This window comes from Poecilia reticulata, linkage group LG17, assembly GCF_000633615.1.
Source record: "Poecilia reticulata strain Guanapo linkage group LG17, Guppy_female_1.0+MT, whole genome shotgun sequence".
Taxonomy (NCBI): Eukaryota; Metazoa; Chordata; class Actinopteri; order Cyprinodontiformes; family Poeciliidae; genus Poecilia; species Poecilia reticulata.
The window spans coordinates 28,319,060-28,339,194 of NC_024347.1; the positions used below are offsets into that span (position 1 = coordinate 28,319,060).

Consider the following 20,135-nt stretch of genomic DNA (forward strand, 5'->3'; position numbering starts at 1 on the left):
CCCCCCACACACACAGGGTGGACAGATATGGTTTCCTAGGGCCGTTTGGCTGATGAATAGAGTGGAGAGTTAAAAATAAACTTGCAGCACTAATGAGGTCATGTGTGATGTACAGTAGGACACACAGAGGTTTGGGAAGCTTTACACGTGAGGACAGCAAAAATACTTAGAGGTTATATTTGAAATCATTGGTATAACGGTCAACAAAAGCACTGCATCTGCATCAATGCAATGAGATGCAACATATCATGAGACAATATGATAAACACCTCCTCTTCCTTTTGAACTACACCTCCTATTCCATTTTTTAATTTCATATTTTACTCCATATATGTTTTTCTTTGGTGCAAAAACACTTAAACTGAGCAGTACTGCAATATCATCAGCAGATGATTTTAAAACATGCTTTCCTTGGACAGCAGGAGGCTGTGGTGGCCGACCTGACAGTGGCCTCAAGCGACTGTCCATGTATGAAGTGTTTATGACATGACTGAGTGCTTTTCTTGTCAAAATCCAGCAAAGCATGACAGTGGTTGAAGTAAATTAATGTTCCGATGTGGATATTATAAATGATTGATTCGTTCTAATTCTTATCAAACTTAACTACATGTCAGCTCCCAGTTTTCCTTGTTTACAAGCAATAGTTCAAGGAATTGAAATCTTTTAGGAAGAATAAATGAATTTGCTTTCTGCATTTTCCTTATAATTTCAATAATTTAATTGGTGTTTCTCTATCTTTTAAAAACTGCATGATATTAAACTATCCACATTTACATTTAAATATTTTGGAAAGCTGGTAAGTCATAATCACAACAGATTAAATAACCACTTAACAAACCCCCTTCCTGGAAAAGGCTTTCTTTAGTGGAGTTTGGGTAAAACTCTCTTCTTCTCTGGCTCCAACTTCCCCTTCGCCGGACGCACCACTGGTCAGATCCTTTGTTTGGAAACTGAACCTCTGCCATCTGCCTTTCACTCATTGAACTGTCTTAACGTTTGCCAATCCACACGCTCTTTCCAAACAAGAAAAAAAGTGCAAACTCAATGAACTTTGCGTTACATGACATCATGTAAAGGAAAGGTTTAGTTTCTGTGAGTGATTCTGACTCACTTTAAACAACCTGACTTTTAAAGACGAGGCAGGGCTGTGGATCTGGGCCGGCGTTTGCACAGGACCTAGAGTGGCCAAATGAGCAGCCATCTAGTTTGAAGATGTTAATCAAGCCTAACTTAAATGTTTGTCCACAGGTTTCAATAAACTACAAAGGACTGGAGTAAAACCATTTCCTACTAAACCAAAGGGAAAGACCACAACCATAACCACTGAAAGAGATGGTTTACTGATGCAAGGTGTTTGCTAAGTTTGTCACATGTTGTTTCTACATCTTCTTTCTTTGTTTCAGTAAAATAAAAGGACAGTGTAATAATTTATGTAGCTTTTTCACTTTAATTCCTGAGTACTGAGACATGATGAAGATGTGGAAGTTCTTTTTTCTTGTTTTTTTGCCAAGTTTCATCAAAATTACGAGAGCCATTCTAAATGAAAACTCTACCCAGAGAAGTTAAGAGGTGGACACCTTGTAGAATTAGATTTTTCCTCTCTACATAAACTGCCTGAATTCTTACCTGTTCAGCCAAATTAAAACCTTCATCCTGTTTCTCCGTCTTAACGCAGGTCAGCTTGAGTCCGTCGCTTGGTTCCATTTTGATGGCTTTGTCGAGGATGCCATTGTCATCCCTGTCCAGAAGATAGCGCAGCAATGCATTGTCTTTCTTTCCCTGGCTCCCCGGCTCCTGTTTGGTGCAGAGTTCACTAAGAGCAGCCATGCTGTCTCCTGAGGCGGACTCTGGACCAATGGGATCTTTTCCCGTAGCCTCCGCCGTTAGCTTGGCCAGCTCCACAGGTGAGGTGCTGTTCTGCAGCAACCGGTGGAGAATTTTGTGTTTTTCCTTTAACGAGGTGGTTTGGTTGTTATGTCCGGCGCCTCCACACAGCTGGTCCTTACAGCTCTGGTCATCTCCTATGGGACCTGGTGGTGAGGAAGGATCAGAGGGTTCTAACTTAGTGGTGAGGAGCTGCAGCAACTTGGTGTGGCCTTTGGTGGTCAGATGGTGGTTTGCAGCATCGGCAAGATCGCCATGGTTTCCGTTACCGCCCAGGGCGTCAGGATCAACATCTTTCCCATCTGCCTGTGAACCGTCATGGGCATGGGACGACAAAAACTCTTCCTGCTCTTCAAAAGTTCCAAACAAGTCAGTCTCTAAGCTGAGACTGCTCTTGCTAATTTGGCTACCAGGTTTGTTGCTGTGAAGATTACTCTGAAGAGCGGTTGGTTTTCTGTCAGGTGACTCTGGATGCTGTCCGTCAGCGAGCCCTGGGGAGATCCTGGTGCCCTGGCTGAGAGCCTGCAGCGCACTGAGGGAGTTAAAACTTTGGTTGTTTCCTGTGGTGCTGCACACGGATGGAGGTGAGTTCAAACCAGCTGCAGGGGAGAAAGATCCAGGCGGATGTTGGAGGAGATGAGGGCTACTGCAGTTGCTGCTACTTGCAGCAGCGCTGGGACTCTGGCGATGACGAGGAGACAACATGGCACTCTGGACCCCTGAGCTGACGCTTGGACTTCCTTGGCCAGAAGGGCTGCCCAGCTTCAGAGCGTGGCCGTTTCCCTGAGGCGTGATGGCCCTTCCTGGAACAGACCCAAAACCACGTCCAGGGGTGGAGGAGGCTCCGGTGGAGTGATGGCTGTTGCCGGTGACGCTGGCATCAGGTGAGGGGAAGGAGCTGCTCATACTTGTTGGGGTCATTGACTTGGCCGAGTCCTGACCACTGGGAATGTCTGTAGCCATGCCCCCCAGGTTTTCCCTGGAAGAAAAGTTGAGAACTGGTTTGTACCATTTGAGTTCAAAGGAACTTTTTTCTTTTGACTTTTTAATGTCCACAGTATTCCCAGATATGATTTTCAGTGGGTGTTTGATGCAGGACTGCAGTGGCTGACGGTTTTACTACCATGTTTGTGTGTGAAAGGAGAGTAAAGGTCAGGAACGGGGGTTACCTCTGCAGGATGTGCAGCGACATATAGAGCTGCGGTTCATTGGTGCCTGGAGAACGAACCAGTTTGCTCTTTGTGTGAGCAGAAACTATGGTGCCATCTGCCAGGGAGAATCTGTACAATGGGCTGAGGGCATGGCCGTTCTTCAATACTGCATACAGACAGAGAAAAAAACAGGGTGTCGATTAAAGAGACCTGCTGTGATATTTGATCTTTTTGGATCTGAGAGATTTAAAAAAAATCACAAAATGTAATGTAAATTTTGTGAGGAGACATCATGCCAACCTTCTTGCTGGTGTTTCTTGGCAAAGGAAATCTCCCCGTCAGTCTGCAGGTGGAACTTCTGGATGCAGCGCCGGACCAAGTCTTCCCAGCCCGGCTTCATAGATGCCCGAAGCACACTGGTGTCCAGAGAGGTGATCTTACCTGAACAGGTTAACACAACAAATGGGTTTCTAGAATTTTAAAGATTGAAAATAAGCCTTTAGCCTAACCTTGGCTATGAACACAGAGCACGTTCGTCTTGAGTGTCAAATGTAAATATGTAGACTAATGGAAATTGACTCACACAGTGCAAAACTTCACAGTATTTTAACAGCCCAGTGCGTCAGCCATGCCGTACCTTGAAGGTCCTGTCGGGTTGTGAAGCTCTCGTACGCCGGCATCACAGGCCTCTCTTTGACAGGAACTCTTCTCGCCACACAGATGAGACACGACTGGAAATCTGTATTTTTAAGGAAAAACTGTCAGTAATTCCATAACTATACATGGCAAAGGCTACATCACAACACACAGCAACACTGATCTCATCCAGGTTTGGATTTTCCTACTCGGCTGTGTGTGGCTGTCTCTGTTGGATAGAATTATTTTACCTTTGAGCCCTTTATAATTTTAGTATTTTCACAAATTAGAAAACCTCGCGGGCTGCACAGTGGCACAGTTGGTAGAGCTGTTGCCTTGCAGCAAGAAGGTTCTGGGTTCGATTCCCGGCCCCGGTCTTTCTGCATGGAGTTTGCATGTTCTCCCTGTGCATGTGTGGGTTTTCTCTGGGTACTCCGGTTTCCTCCCACAGTCCAAAAACATGACTGTCAGGTTAATTGGTCTGTCTAAATTCTCCTTAGGTGTGAGTGAGTGTGTGTGTGCATGATTGTTTGTCCTGTGTGTCTCTGTGTTGCTCTGCGACAAACTGGAACGTTAGCTGGAGAGGCACCAGCACCTCCTGACCCCACTAAGGGACAAGGGTGTCAGAAAATGGATGGATGGATAGAAAACCCCTCCACCTGTCTGTCTAGAGCTCTACATTATTTTCATTAACACAAATTAAAAACACCTCTGACCTAACAATCAACAGCCACCATTAACTTCCTCCTCAGTGTTACTATATCTACAATCCTGTAAACAAATCTTGACTCAACATAATTTTTTTAGATTTTGCTTCTGAAGGTTTCTAGTCATCTTTTTAAGTGGGTTAATCAATGACTTTCCAGTTATTATCAGAATGCTATTTTCCCCCAGTGTTGTAAGAAGAGTTTTCAAAAGAAATTACATTTTATTACATGTCAAGATTCTTCTGCAGGTCATTCAGGCTGTGAGAAAGATGCATGATCCCAAACAGGGAGTTTATGTTCAGAAACCTTCCACTTGGTCCGAATTAACACAAGATTCATTACTGACAAATAAATCACAATCTATCTGGTCGTAATAACAAGTCCACCAACAGAGTGATGCAACTTCAAGTCAGCCTGCAACCCTCTGTCTGTCCACCAGATATCCTCATCGTGTCAGGGGAGAGATTGGCAAAATATCTGGCTGTCAGACGTCTAAAATTAGAGTGGCAGACACATTCTTCTCCCCCGTGTTCATGTGTGTGTGATTGGATTAGATGGGAAGCTGACAAAGTGTCACACACTAATTAGTCTCTCCCAGTGGATGGCAGGAGAGGCAGAGAGAAGTGGTGACGGAAGGAGGACAGGACACAGGAGACTGGGAGGGCAGCACTGGGACAAGTGATGAGAAAGTGACAGAAAGTCAAGGCTCACATGAAGAGATGAGGAAAAGCATCAGAAAATGATTTCTTGAGCAGTGGAAAAGGCAAATGTGTAAAGAAAATTCACATCCATAACAAGATGGTTTTCGAAAGGCAGACCAAATCCAGGTAAAAAAGAAAAATTGAAGCAATGGTGGCTAATTAGCAGGACAAACAAGAAAAAACATCTAAAGTACAAAATAAACAAAATTAAAGACAAGGTTAGAAAAAACAAGCATACCTTCCCCCTCTTCCTTGATAGACTTTGGTTCAGAGACGGCGAAACACTGCATGGTCTCGTATTTCTGCTGCGCTGCGTCCTGCTGATCGACGGCCTGGCGCGCTTCGCCATCGGCGTGAGGGTTGACCAACATGCGACAGTTAAAGGTGTGACTGTTCCTGTTGGAGGAGTCGGTGCTGCGATGACTGACTGCATGACAAACATACAAAAAAAAAACAGGAAAATGTGATAAACATAATTATTCAGGATGCATAGCTTGTCATGAATCTACCCTCCAATGCAACACAATTGATAAGTTTAAGTAAATACACTCTATTGTGGCAAATTTACCAATTTTCTCACCCAGACTCTTAGGCAAAAGGTTCTTGATGAACTCTGCGTGGTCTCCAACGTGCAGCACACTGTAGACGCTGGTGTTCATCAGCTCCTCCTGCTGGTAGCGCAAATACTGGCTGACGTTCTCCGACACAAACACGATGTTTCCCTCCATGTTCACAACAAAGAAGAAGCCGTCCAGGGCCTGAGGGGAGAAGAGATTGGCAAAAGTGACGGGGATGATGGAAAAATGCAAAAAAGGATAAATGACAAAGAGAAAGAAAAGATAGTTAAGAAGTTCTGGGGAAGCTTAGGAGTGGAAGTAATAAGGAAATTAATTAATTGCAAATATGGTTTGTTTGGTTTATTAAGAGAAAAGAAGAAACATTGATGCTCAAAATATATTCTAAAACATTTATGGCTTCACAATGAAACTCAACATTTTGTTGGTTATAAACAGCTTCCATCATACATTGTATTTTAAAAGTAAATATGCCAGAAACATTACCTGAGTTACATAACTTTGTTCGGTAACACTTTATTTGAAGGGGGTGAATAAGACTGACATGACACTGTAATAAACATGACATAACACCTGTTATTAACATGAATAAGCCTTCATGAATATTTATGACTGTTGTCATAAAGTGTCATTCGGTAAATTATGACACTTTTAATACAAAGTTGACATTATTGAAAATGTCTTTGTTATGACAACTTGACATTAACCAAGAAATCATTGCTGATATAAATTTGTTATAAAATTATTACTGATTGCACTTTAAAAATTAGGTAAATTTATGTTATTAAAGGTAAAGATTAAACAGTAAATGATTTATTGGTTAATGTCAAGTTATCATAACAAAGACATTTTGAATAATGTCAACTTTGTATTAAAAGTGTCATAATTTACCGAATGACACTTCATGACAACAGTCATAAATATTCATGAAGCCTTATTCATGTTAATAACAGGAGTTATGACATGTTTATGACAGTCTTATTCACCCCCCTTCAAATAAAGTGTTACCCTTTATTCTGTGCAGAATGTTAAGTAGTAAAGGAAAAGCGGATATAGAGAATGGATGGATGAATAAATATCTATAACATTGTGAAAATTAATAAGTTCAGAGGAAACACCTTTGTTGCATTTTATCTTGTTTTACATAACTCAATCTATGCAAGCAATTATTTGCACTGCTGCTGAAAAAACAGAAATTGAAATGTCGACTGCATGTTAATGTTTATCTTCCAGACCCCAAGCAGACATCTTTGCCAAAGTTGGTGCTTCTGAATACTATATATAGCTAGTCTGTGTGTACGGGGTCAGGCTCCGCCCCTTCCTTTCTAATCTGGCTTTTCCCAAAGGTATTTATACCTCGCTGGGTCCCATGGTAAACGTCATCTCTCACTCGTGCACGGACACACTTAGGCTCCACCGTCAGCCAGCGGAGCTCTTATCTCCATTAGTCACGTGTAGAGCAACGCTAGATGGCTACACTTTGGTGCATTCAGAGTACATTAGATCTGCTGCTCAGAGTATGCAGAGTAACTTTACATTTAGATATGAAAGTAAAAACTGAATAACTGGATTACATTTCCAAATAGCATATTGATTTCCTGAGCTGCATTACATTCAAAAGACACAGTAATAGACCCATTTAAATATAAGATTTGCAGTCTGTGCTGTGTCTTTTTGTACAGCTAAGGTTAGGAAAGGCGACTTAGAGACATGCAGCTTATCTAATAATTATTATGAAATCTAAGTAAGTTACTGGACTATTTCAAGAATGACAGCACTCACATCTACAGCAGCCTGTCTTTTCCTAGGAAAATCAAGTTGGTTGTTGACTCTACACTCTAATGAAGACTTTTTATTATTATTATTTTATTAAAGATAAGGGTGGCCTTCAGGGCAGTATGTAGGGCAGAGACAGTGACATGCCTGTCTCCTGAGGGGCGGCCCGACAGGCTGAACTGGCCCAGTGAAGACGCACATAATGCGGCGTCTTCGAGATAAAGGCTGGGCAGCCGAGACTAGTTCAGAGTTGACTGAAACATTACACTGTTGCTTTTCTCTGCCCACAAAGAGCATTTCCTCCAGCAGTAAGGAGACTGCTGTGTTTTTGTTTACTAGCGTTCCCATAGCAACATGTCTGGCACTGGAGCTTCCTATTAGCTCTTTTTCAATCGAGGTGGCAGTGCAGCGCGTCTACTGTGAAATATGTTAATCCTGTGGTGAGTAACCGATTTAAAAGTTGATCTGGTAATGGCAGAGGAGGAGCCAGCCATTGAGGCTGGTTACCATGGAGACTGAGCGCAGATTGCTGCACAGGTATTACTGCTGACGAAGGAGTCACAAATCTTCCAGGAAGTATCATCACTTTCAAGAAAGAATTAGATTTTTTGTTTGATTTTCTAACACCAGAAGATAGACTCGAGAAATTACAGGTTTCATTAGAGCAACTTTTAAAGTTATTCCTGTTTTAATTTTTTTTTTTTTTTATTATTTACCCTAACAATAAGACCAAAGTTTGTGTTAGAAGTCTGCAGGATTGAAAACCCGTTGGTGTAACATGTGAGCATCTTCCACATTAGATTGCCCTCACATTCAAGGTAGGACACATTCACAAAACATCGAGAGATGAGTTAAAAAAAAAACCATTGACAGTTGGACCTACCTCCAGCATCATTGGCCCGAGGGTGTCTTTATCAATGACGGCCTGCCCGGTGGAGGAGACGTCGGCCTTCTGCACCTCCTCTGCATTAGCCACCAGAGTCTTTTCTGTGATGAGCAACATAAAAGCAGGTGGTTCAAAAGGGAATCAGGGGATTTTTGTCATGTTTTTATCTCTCGTCACCTTTAAGTTAAGACAATAGAGCCTGTCAGTGAGAAAAGAATGTTATAAATGCATGAATAATTGATGCTGTGGTCAAAGGGACAAGTCAAATCTGAAGACACTGATCAAAATAAGAAATTTTGTATGTTAAATGTCTCCGTGTAGGAAAAGCAGTTTGTTATGGTAAAGCTTTTGCCGTAGGTTGTCTGTTTAAGCAGACAACGCTGACAGTGTTGTTTTTATCTTGATGAAGCCGTCACCCACGCACCCACTTTGTGTTTTCATACACAGGACATGAAGACCTTCCACATGTCACACTCTTTGGAAAGCCGTTCTCTTCTGGTAAAGTTAACCTCACGGCTATACTTCAACTCTAACACAAAGAGTGGAAATCAGTGAGAGGACATGGAGATTCGAGTGGCTGGTATGGTTTCCACAGCACGGCTCACTGCACAATTTTCCTGTACATTTTTGCACCAACTTTTCCCCTTTCCTTCATGGCCGTACCACCGGACTGTTAAGCCTCCCATGGCCCCATTTGGCCACATAGCTCACATTCCTTTTGTGGGACTGGAGCTGTGGAGTCATCAGCCTTTAAAACTCTGTCACTGCAGAGCCTGGAATGGCACTACAGTGCAAGCTGGAGGGAATTCAAGGCATTGCCAAAGTTTATTGAAGCCATAAAATGTATTACAATTTATTTCACCTGACATGATTCTATGTTTGAGTTTCCTATTTTTTGTTTTCTTCAAAAAGAACAAAATAATCATCTCTAGTGAGTAAATATACGTTAAAACAAATCCTCTGTGAACTTCTCGACAGCTGACATCTTTCAGGATTGCACATAAACGACCTAACAGTTTGGTGCCGCATGTCTTCCTTATTACCCAATGCTCAACTCATTAGCTCAAATTAACTTCATTCAGCAGCACTTCCAGCACACGAGCCAAGCAGCAGTTTTCATTTACACAACTCATAAAAGCAAGGGATATTCAGCTTTCAGATGAACCAAAACCACACTGTAACCTTTACAGGCGAACTTAATGTGACCTTCCTTAAACTTTTGAGTCCACATGTCCAACAGTTCAATGTCCAAGTACTCCCTGCACAACTTGCTGTTCTCCAACAAGAAGCTTAACGACAAAATACACAAGTGTTTGATTCATGAATCAACCACTGCATTTTCTGGTTCAATCAGAATTGGTATTTAAATGGCAACCATACTGTTGACATTTTGACATCATTAGACCAAGATGGCGTCTAACAACTGATCCACAGTGCCTCACCATTGCCAGGTTTCAAAGAGGATGCTCTCAGACGGAAGCAGCCGCTGAGCTTAGAGTGTCATCAGAAGATTGCAGCAGAGACAAAGAGACAAATAAAGAATCATAGGAACGAATAGAAATGTCCAGTTCAATGACACTTAACTCCCAGGAAATTTCAGGGAGGTGAGAGGCACCCAGGAGTCACGTCAGACCTGCACAGTGCTATAAAACCACAGCGCAGGCAGTTAGCCTCAGTGCTGTTCTATGGTGAAAGTCGATCCATGTTGAGCAGGAATGACGGCACTGTGCACCAGCCACCGCTGTCACCAAATGAGCCTTTGGTGTCGGTAGCTGTACAGTGTGGACAGTTTAGTGAAAACAGAACTGCCCTTCATCTTGTGAATGCTTTAGTGAAAAGTCGATACTACCTGAATAACGTTATTAATCCATGGAACCCTTGTATGAACAACCCAGACCTAATCTCATCTTTATGGGCGACAACGCATCATTAGGGAACAGCTGCTGTAGACTGTCGAACCTGTAGCAAAGTGATCTGCACTTTAACCAGACCTGGATCCCATAGAAAAGCCCTCAGATCAGCTGAGTCATCAAGTAGAGGTTTGTAACTCTGTACCCCAGACCCTCAGTGACCCGCGGACCGCCCCTCATGAAGAGTGGGACGCCTCAGCAGACAACAAGTCGACTTGTGAACAGCATGAGACGTCGTTGTCGAGCTGTAATTGAAGCAGCTCCTCAAGGCCACATGGTTGTGAGACATTGAGATTTATTTTTTTTGGCACAACCCACAGTTGTTGGCTTTTGTTCCAACATATTGTGTGACTGAGGGGACTCATCATAGGATGCTTCTACTTAAATACCCTACTTTCACCGTGTCATTGTATTGAAGTTTTTAAGTTTTCCATTGATTTTACCCAAAAGCCAAAACTTCCTAACTTTTAATGAGTTGTGTCATTTGGATAACGGTTATGAATAAACAGATTGGTCAGGAACTTTGATGATTTTGTGTCAATCTGTCCTAATAATGTTGCTTTTTTTCTCTCTCTCTGGTGGTGAAACTTCAAACAGTGCACCACTACCTGGCATTTCAGGTACAACTTATTTACATCTAACAAACTAAATATTAGGAATTGCGTGTAGTTTTTACATACTACACAAATACATGCATATATTCATTTGCAATCTGAGATCGCAGTTAACCTAAAGATTAGTGTAAAAACTAAACTGGAAACTGATTTGAGCACAGGATGAACATTTTCCCAGTAGTATTTTCTTCATTCTCTATTCCTTTTTGCCGTTTCTAAAAAACATTCTGCCCATCAGTTAAACGTTCCTCAACAATAGTGTGTTTTTCTGCTGTTGACCTCACAGCTGTGTGACTTGAGCATTATCCCCGTGCGCGAGTGTGTGCTTATTCAGCTGTTGTTTTCAGATGCAAACAGTGCAATGACACATGGACACCAACTGGGTGACTGCAGGCACAAAAGGAGGAGATGAGCAAGCGAGAGACGAACAGATGAAAGGAAAGATGACAGGACGCGTGTTCAAGTCCGAAGTTTCTACACTCACAACAGGCATGAATGTCATGTGTGTATAAATATACATTTTGAGTTATTATGGATTAGAAAGAAATTTCTAATTCTTACACTAGATCTCATCTGTCAAACATGGTGGTGGCAGCATCATGCTTTAGAGCTGTTTTCAACCCAGAATAAATGCAGTTATGTGTTGTATAATGTTAAGCAAATACCAATGAAATCACCCAAATTGCTTTCACATTCATATTTTTTGTATTCAAACTTGGAGCTGCGGGTTAAAAAAGAATAAGATTATAATATAAAAGAAAAATCTAAATAGGCAAAAGTCCTTTCTTTTTAATATCTGATGTGTTCTCCATTGCAACAGAAAGAAAGAAAGCAAAAATGAAAAAATTTGAAGGGAGAAAATGTGTTTAATGAATAGAATAAGGAAGACAAAAGAAAAAAAGACCAAGAAAAAGAACTGGAACCAAACAGGAGAGAAGATTTCAGACAAAATCTGAAAACAGAAAAGATTAGAGGAAGAACGAAAATAATGAGAAATCCATTAAGTGAGTGCAAATATATACTAAAAAGATGGTTTGTAAAATTGTGACGTTCATGCAAAGAGGATTAAATACGAGGCAGAGGAGTGTAAAAAGGTGAGAACATTGTGAAGAAATAGTAAAGCTTAAGAGAAAGTGAGGGACAGATCGGAGGAGCAGATCCTCCTGCTTCTCTCTGCAGGCTCATTTCATGTTGCTCTCTGTTATATAAGCGCTCCAGCAGAGGCTGTCTCACCATTACAGTCCTTTCACAGTCTGCGGGCTCCCACTGCGAAGGGGATTGTTTTCTATTTACTTTTTAAAGTTAAGAAATCTACGTTGGCTCTTGAGATTTCAGTTTTATAAACATCGGCTCTGAGCTCTTCTAGTACCCACAGCTATCACACTCTCTTCTAGCAGATGTTTCCCTTTCATGGAGGGAAACATTGGAAGGCCCACTTAGTGATAAATAAATGGTTATCTGAGAAAATAAGCTGCTTGTGACACGCTAATGGAAAAACAAATTTATTAAATTGCTTATGCGGCCTTTCAATTTTTTTTATTCAGAACATCTGAAGGTTCTGTGGTAGTCCAGAACCTACCAGAACAAAAACCCCATTTATGAGCTGGGAAAAGTGGCACCTGCTCTAAAAACTGCCTTAAAATTATAGAGTTAGAAGCTAGTTAGCGCTATTGGCTAACAGTAGCATCCAATCGGCCAATAAAATGCTGTTCTGAGGATTTTCCCCAACAGCTAAACACGTTGCCTTCAGGAACAGCTGAAAATTTCTAAACCTCAATATTGATCGTTTTTTAACAACCAGAAAGAAATGATGTGAACTGCCTTGTTGCTGAAACGTGCTATAAAAATAAATGGTAACACTTTATTTGAAGGGGGGGGAATAAGACTGACATGACTCTTTAATAAACGTGTCATAACACCTGTAATTAACATGAATAAGCCTTCATGAATATTTATGACYGTTGTCATAAAGCGTCATTCGGTAAATTATGACACTTTTAATACAAAGTTGACATTATTCAAAATGTCTTTGTTATGACAACTTGACATTAACCAAGAAATCATTACTNGTCATTCGGTAAATTATGACACTTTTAATACAAAGTTGACATTATTCAAAATGTCTTTGTTATGACAACTTGACATTAACCAAGAAATCATTACTGACTTTAAAAATTAGGTAACTTTATGTTGTTAAAGGTAAAGTTTAAACAGTAGCGATTTATTGGCTAATGTCAAGTTGTCATAACAGAGACATTTTGAATAATGTCAGTTGGATCTGCTCCTCCGATCTGTCCCTCACTTTCTCTTAAAAGTGTCGTAATTTACCGAATGACGCTTTATGACAACAGTTATAAATATTCATGAAGGCTTATTCATGTTAATAACGTGTTATGTCATGTTTATTACAGTCTTATTCACCCCCCTTCAAATAAAGTGTCACCAAATAAACTTTAAGTGGTTAAATTGTTGTATGATCTTTATATTTAGGCCTGCTTATGCTGCTTTATTCACTGAAAAACATCCAAACCAATATCCAGCAAATTCTATACTTTTTAAAATTCTAGACAATATTAATCAAAATAATTTCAGGAAGTGAAAACTATTCTTTGTTTACTGCTGTCCAAGCTAAAATAAATCATATTAATCATTTTCTTGACTGTTCCGCTCCGAATAGGTAGAAAGCAGTGATTTTTGTGAAGAAATGTTCTCCTCTAGCAGGGCTGAAGATCCAACACCAAATCCTTCAAAAGAAGAAGAAGTGACAGAAAAGCTCACCCTGCTCCTTGATCTGCCTGATCTGCTTCACCGTCTCTTTGAGGATGGCACATTTGTCGGGCTTGACGTTGAGGTCGTCGATGTCGTTGATGTTGGCAAAGATGAGCTCTGCCAGCTCCTCGATGTATTTGTTCTCCTGCTCCCTGTTGCGCCTCTCGGTGCTTCGCTTCGGGCTGCAGGACAGCAAGGAATGACGCCAGAAACATGAATCAAACTCAAATGGAGAAAAAAGAGCTAAGTGGTGGAAATTATCAAGACAAACATCACTGTACAATGCTGGATGTTACATCTGAAGAGCTTTTGTCTTTGTGCAAAGACCAGCTTTTCTGTGAGACAAAGTCCTGCCTGGTGACCCTGAATTAACTTTGTGACCTCTCAGTGACCTGACATTAATGAGAAATATGACCTCTGTGCAAAGAACTGAGCATAATTATGACAACTTGTGTCATTACATAAACTACTGTCTGTAAAAATGAACCACAACTGTTTTCTTCCTGGAGCACCATTAACAGAAATTCATCATTTATAACAAATGTGGAATAACTTTAAAGTGCTTTACATTTTGTAAGACAGCAATCTTTATGCATTTTTCAGTTCATTGGTCTTCATGATGCTGTACAGAATAGAGCCTTTTGTTTCTGTTTTTATACTGAGATTAAATTAGCTGTAAGAGAGAAAATGGGGTTAAAATGTAAAACTAATTTTCAGAATTTCATTTAAGAAAAGGTAAAAATTATGCATCAAATTTCTTCTACTTAATTACTTTAAAATCGTAAGAATATAAACGGACATTTTTTGTGTTTTTTTTTGTTTTGTTTTTTGCTGGTAACATAATAAAATGTAAAACAGGTCAAGGTGTACAAAGGCACTGTGTATGTGCTTCGCCTGGGAGAAAAGATTTCAGATCCTTATTAGCTTTTCAGAGTTTGGTTTGTTCTCGCGGGCTGCACAGTGGTGCAGCTGGTAGAGCTGTTGCCTTGCAGCAAGAAGGTTCTGGGTTCGATTCCCGGTCCCGGTCTTTCTGCATGGAGTTTGCATGTTCTCCCTGTGCATGCGTGGGTTTTCTTCGGTTTCCTTCCACAGTCCAAAAACATGACTGTCAGGTTAATTGGTCTGTCTAAATTGTGTGTGTGCATGGTTGTTTGTCCTGTGTGTCTCTGTGTTGCCCTGCGACAGACTGGCGACCTGTCCAGGGTGACATCGCTTCTCGCCCGGTACGTTAGCTGGAGATCGGCACCAGCAACCCTCCCGACCCCACTAAGGGACAAGGGTGTAAGAAAATGGATGGTTTGTTCTCAGTTCTAGTTCTTAACTTGAGAAAATATGTCTTCTTCTAAATCATCAAGTAAAAAACCCCAAAGATTTAAAAAGGGAAAGATAAGAGACAAAAAGCACACAGTGAAAATGAAGGTACTGCTGCATTTAAAACTGTTCTATCATTATTATTTTTATTATTTTTTCTTGAAGGTAAGTAAGGTCTCTCACCTGGGTCCCAGGAGGTCTGACTGACAGTCTTTCCTCTTCACAGATTCCCCTTTGGGGGGCTCAGGAGTGTCCCCCCCACCACTACTCATCTTCAGCAGTTATCAGCACCTCAACCAAAGGAAGACAGGAAAGCAAAGCAGACACTTAGTGAAAACACACCAAATTACACAGACAGAGCAAACCTTTGATTCTCTTTGACTCTTAAAGAGAATCAAAGAATCTCTTTTTCTTTGATTCTCCAGCAGCGGCAGAAATCAGGCTAATAAATCTAAACTTTGCTGTTTTTGTTTTGTGTCTGACGAAAATACCCAAAAACTGCAGAAATCTGTAGGTTGGTAAATACATTTTCAGAGTTCTTTATTTGGTCAGAGACCAGGGCTGTTTGAACAGGCCCTACCTGGACATGTCCATGATATATGACAGCAGCAGACTAATTAACTCCCACGTTCAAACAGCCATGTCTTTACTTTCTTTATTAATACTAATGTTTGCCTCATTACAATGTATACTCGTCTCTGAGTGTTTGAAGTTTCCAGTCAAACAGGTGAGCAGAGTAAAGATCAGATCCCTAAAAAGAAATAAAAAAAGATGATGGTAAAGTTGAAAATGTAAAATAAAAGTTTCAGTCAGCACAATTAATCACAATATTTTTAAAAAAAAAGGTACGTTTTTAATTTCCTGGTGATGTAAACAACCCGCAGAGTGCATTATCAAACACAGATTATGAGTCACAAAAAACAATGTACCACTGTAACGAGCCTGAAGGCAATATGTGGGCAGCCCAGTGGGAATACAGTGGGTGTCAGTAATTACTTCAGATGGAAATAGCTAATTCATGTAGGCACTCTCACTGTTCCCTCATTCACATCCCAACCGTCATTCATATGACGGTTGGGATGTTTGGGGAATGTTCTTGTAACCTCAATCAAAAATAGGGACAAAACATAACTTAGATCACACTGAAATAAAGCTCTCATGGAGCAAGAAAGATGCACCATATGGCCGTGTCATGCTGTTAGACTTGCCCCATATGGTTCAGTAACAGGGACACAATTTAGACAAGTGAAATGCCAGGAAAAGCTTTATTCTGGCCTGAGCTGCTGGTACAGTGGAGTCACAAAGCTGCAGGTGGAGGAGTAACAATCAAAATCAGATTTATTTGCCAAATTTCTGCACCCAAAATGAAAAAAATGAAACTTAAATTGAAAAAAAGGGAAATAAATATATATTTTTTGTAAATATGTATGCATGCAATTCACACGTTGTGATCTGGAACTTCAGTAAAGGGCTATTTCACAGCTTTTAAGTTTCTGGGCTTCTTTTATCAGCTCTGATTCAAAATCTAAAATGGATAATCCAATCAAACCTGGACTAAATCATTGACTTGTGATTTAGTATGAATTAGATCTTGAGCTGCAGCAACAATATGAAGCAAGGCCCACTTTTCATGATGCAAACAATTAATATTGCTTTATCAATTTGTTTTTCTACATTTTCTAGCAAATTTTCTATTCTAGTTGGTCTTTCTACATGTTTGAGTTACTTCATAGGCCTGCACAATATACATCAAGTTGTAAAAATATTTTCTATAACATTCCTTTAGTTGAACATGTGCTATAGATAAAGTTTTATCATTAAACCCACATTTTAGATTTCATTACGTTCCAAATAAAAATACACATTTCATTCCATCCTTTAAATGAACGTCTGAATACAACAACATGGTTGGTTGTGCAGGTTTGTTGTCTGAAATATATTTTAATTTACCATCTGCTTGTTTCCATATCCAGCTTCACATCATCCCCTGAGTACCAGTGAAGGAAATGACACCAAACCTCAGAAGAAGACACACGACTTTCTTCTTTGCAAATGTAAACAAAACTGTAAAGCGACTTTCTTTTGTTTTTGCAAGAGACCAGAATTCACTTTTTTGATCCACATCAGAGTTTGATTACCGCCGTACACCTCCGAACGAGCAGGACTGGTGAAAACGCACCTTAAAACCAAAGGCAACAAACAAAACACCACATTCAGGACCTTACAGTCCCCGCTCAATAAAGAACAAGTTCTGATGCATTCAGTGAGCAATAAGAGCCAATTTACTATTTCCCAACCAACCTGATGGCTAAAAGTAGAGATAAAGTGTTTCCAGTAAAGCTCAACATGTGCCCAGACTCTCATTTCCTGCCATCAGTGTTTCCACAACTGGCATCTGCAAGGAGAATAAAATCTCAATTTTGTTCCTTTCAGTTCAAAAATATTAGAAATGATCCGTTTTATTCTGCCAGAGTGCATCTAAGACAATCATTTTCACACAATCAGACAATGACGAAGAAGTCCAATAATTAAATGCAGGGGGGAGGTGGTGTTTATAGGGACAGTGGGCCTTTAAGGCCCTTCAACAGGCTGGGACACATCACCTGACAGTTACATAAGAGCCGGTCAGTGGGACTGATACTGCGCAGATGAAGGCAGAAGAGAGGGATAAGCAAAAGGGAAAACAACAGGGAGAGAGAGAGAAAGGAGATTAGCAAGAAAGAATCAGTGTAAGACAGAGAGAAGAGGAGGCAGAGACAGAAATATTTTAAAACTGTATCAAGGGAAATATACGAACGGACGAGCCGTCAGTTTTTATGTGTCGTTAGGAAAAATGTTTCCAACACAGAAATTATGATGACAAGAACAAATGCTGCACAATGATAGAGGCAGGGGGTAAAGAGAGTGACAGCAGGGAGAAAACGGGAGGTGGGTCATTTGTTGCTCTAAATAATCAGGCCTGAAGGCAGAGGAAAGTATGGCCTAATTACACCATACGGGATGAGAGAGCGGGAGGAAACGGCAGATAGCATGATACTGACAACACAAATGAAAAACTTTAAGACAACTAGTGCAGAAAGTATGTCAGTTAATGTCATCAACACTTCTTTTCACGACTGAACTTTCATGCCAGCATCATGGTTTCAGCATCGAAAATCATCTTTCCATGCACAGCGAGAGAAAATTTGGTAAAGCACTGTAACATCCATCATCTGATTGCCAGAAGGCAACTGCTTGATAAGAGAAAAATTGAAACGTTGTGCAGAGAAAATACCCGGAAAACACAGCGTGAGAATTTCGGGGATTCCCTGACTTGGTCCGGGCAGCACGCCCTCCCAAAGCTGAGCATTCATACAGCGACAAGAGGCAGGCAACTTTTCAGACAACGAGGCCTCCGTCTGAGCTTCAGGATATACAGAAGACAACACACACCCATGTGGAAGACACACACACACACACACACACTTTTATTTCTCTGTCTGGATTAAATCAGACCAAACGTCTCTGGTTTAAGGTCAACTGGAATCAGCAGGATTATTCCCCTTTGCTAAATGCCACGATGACTAGAGAAAGAATATGTCAGAGATTTATTAAAGTCTACAAAATTAAATGTTTACATTTATTTAATCTCGCAATTCAATTTTGATTCTTTTCTTTAAATGCTTCAACATCGTTTTAGTAATACAAATAATTCATTGGTTGCCATTTAATAATTTTATGAATGACTTGTTGTTAAAACTTTGCCTGTCCATGTAAACAGCATACTGTAGTTTAACAGTGCACACATTCACATTTTTGAGCAGTAAAATAAAACCATAGAATAATACCACTTCTGCTCAATAAAGAGTACAAACGTTAAAAGATAATAGTGCTGTATTAAAATTGTAGTGAAGTATATTTAAACACAAATCATTCACATTTTCTTGCGGGAAACTGAGTTAATTCACCTCCATCATTTTTAAGCCTATTTTAACAATTTTGCCACTGTGACCCACACTTCACCAGTTACTAGCCGTTTACCAACCGCTAATAAACTCAAGAAGACGACGACGACGATGACGAGCATAAATTAATACGTCACATTTTAGTGGAAATTTCCTCGACTGCAATGAAACTCTGTCAAACTTTAAACGTACCCAGCGCCAGAGCGACGCTTTCACAGCAGACTCTCAGGAGATGATGCCAGAATGAGCCAGTTATATTTTAATTATGATCATACTGAGAGGAAACAGGTAACATCACACAACGTTGACGTCCTCACGTTTCATGGCTGCACCTCATGCAACAGTCCCACATGACGGTGTCAGAAATCAATGCAAAAAGGCTCCTTTAAACTTTCAATCAATCGCAAAGAAGCTCCACACACAGACACAAAGTCTGAGCACTCACGGCCGACATCGCTTGGATGTTCACGTCAATATCTGTGTGCATCACAATACACAGACACATGCGCAAAGGTACACATGTGGCGCGTAAACATGTGCATTATAAATTAACACTAATGCAGGCAGCAACAAAAGCCTTCATCCAGCTCTGCCCGATGCTAATGCAATCAGAGGAGCTGAGAGCTTTGCAAAGCGAAGCCATTTGAAAACAATTTGAGCTGGAGAGAAGGGACAGGGCCAGAGGGTCAATGCTGCCATTAAGAAATTAAAGCTGAGGATTGATCACCGCCTGCTGAAGTGGGCCTCGTCTCCAATAGAAACCAAGCATGTGTTTGGGTTTGGGTTCTGAAAATGTGAAGTCAAGAAGGCAAAACTGTTCCTCACAAAGCAAAGTGATACGTCTGTGAAATACATATATAAAACTTCTTTAATCTCTACAAATTTTGTGAATGAACTCATGCGAAAGTGTCAGGATTGCGGTTCTGAAAGTGTCAGCAGTCATTTATTACCAAACCGTCTTTCTGGTTTTCAAAGAACAAACCCCTGTGGTTTCTCTGTGCTGCAGCGGACAGAGAGCAGGTAGGTGTCAGATTACACTCAGATGGAGGTCAGAGACAGACACACGGAGCTGCTCTTGATTTTAGCTTCATTTACAAAGACGAAAAACAGCAAAACACGAGTAAAAGTTCTACAAAATGCATCAATAAGTAACAGCCCCTTCATTTGCGACTGAGCTAATGGTTGGGAAGATGAGGCAACAGCCGCCCTTGTGAAAGACCTAAGACTCTCAAAATGATAGTTGTCATAGGAGTACAATACATTACGGGCTG

At 40.6% G+C, this 20,135-nt stretch overlaps 1 protein-coding gene across 5 annotated transcripts in view; it reads right to left on the minus strand.

Moving 5' to 3' along the window:
* LOC103479938 (nuclear receptor coactivator 2-like) overlaps nucleotides 1–20,135 on the minus strand; it is a 52,203-nt gene that overhangs the window by 12,256 nt on the left and 19,812 nt on the right. For 4 of the 5 annotated variants that reach the window (XM_017310168.1, XM_017310165.1, XM_017310166.1 and 1 more), the window contains 9 exons: nucleotides 15,104–15,211; nucleotides 13,619–13,791; nucleotides 8,314–8,417; nucleotides 5,648–5,837; nucleotides 5,318–5,506; nucleotides 3,673–3,774; nucleotides 3,336–3,476; nucleotides 3,054–3,201; nucleotides 1,627–2,863 (listed from right to left, as the gene is read on the minus strand). In XM_017310168.1, coding sequence (XP_017165657.1) covers nucleotides 1,627–2,863; nucleotides 3,054–3,201; nucleotides 3,336–3,476; nucleotides 3,673–3,774; nucleotides 5,318–5,506; nucleotides 5,648–5,837; nucleotides 8,314–8,417; nucleotides 13,619–13,791; nucleotides 15,104–15,192 — 2,373 coding nt within the window. In that variant the 5' untranslated portion in view covers nucleotides 15,193–15,211. The remainder of the gene's footprint in view (nucleotides 1–1,626; nucleotides 2,864–3,053; nucleotides 3,202–3,335; nucleotides 3,477–3,672; nucleotides 3,775–5,317; nucleotides 5,507–5,647; nucleotides 5,838–8,313; nucleotides 8,418–13,618; nucleotides 13,792–15,103; nucleotides 15,212–20,135) is intronic. The other variant, XM_017310167.1, reaches the window with a different exon arrangement.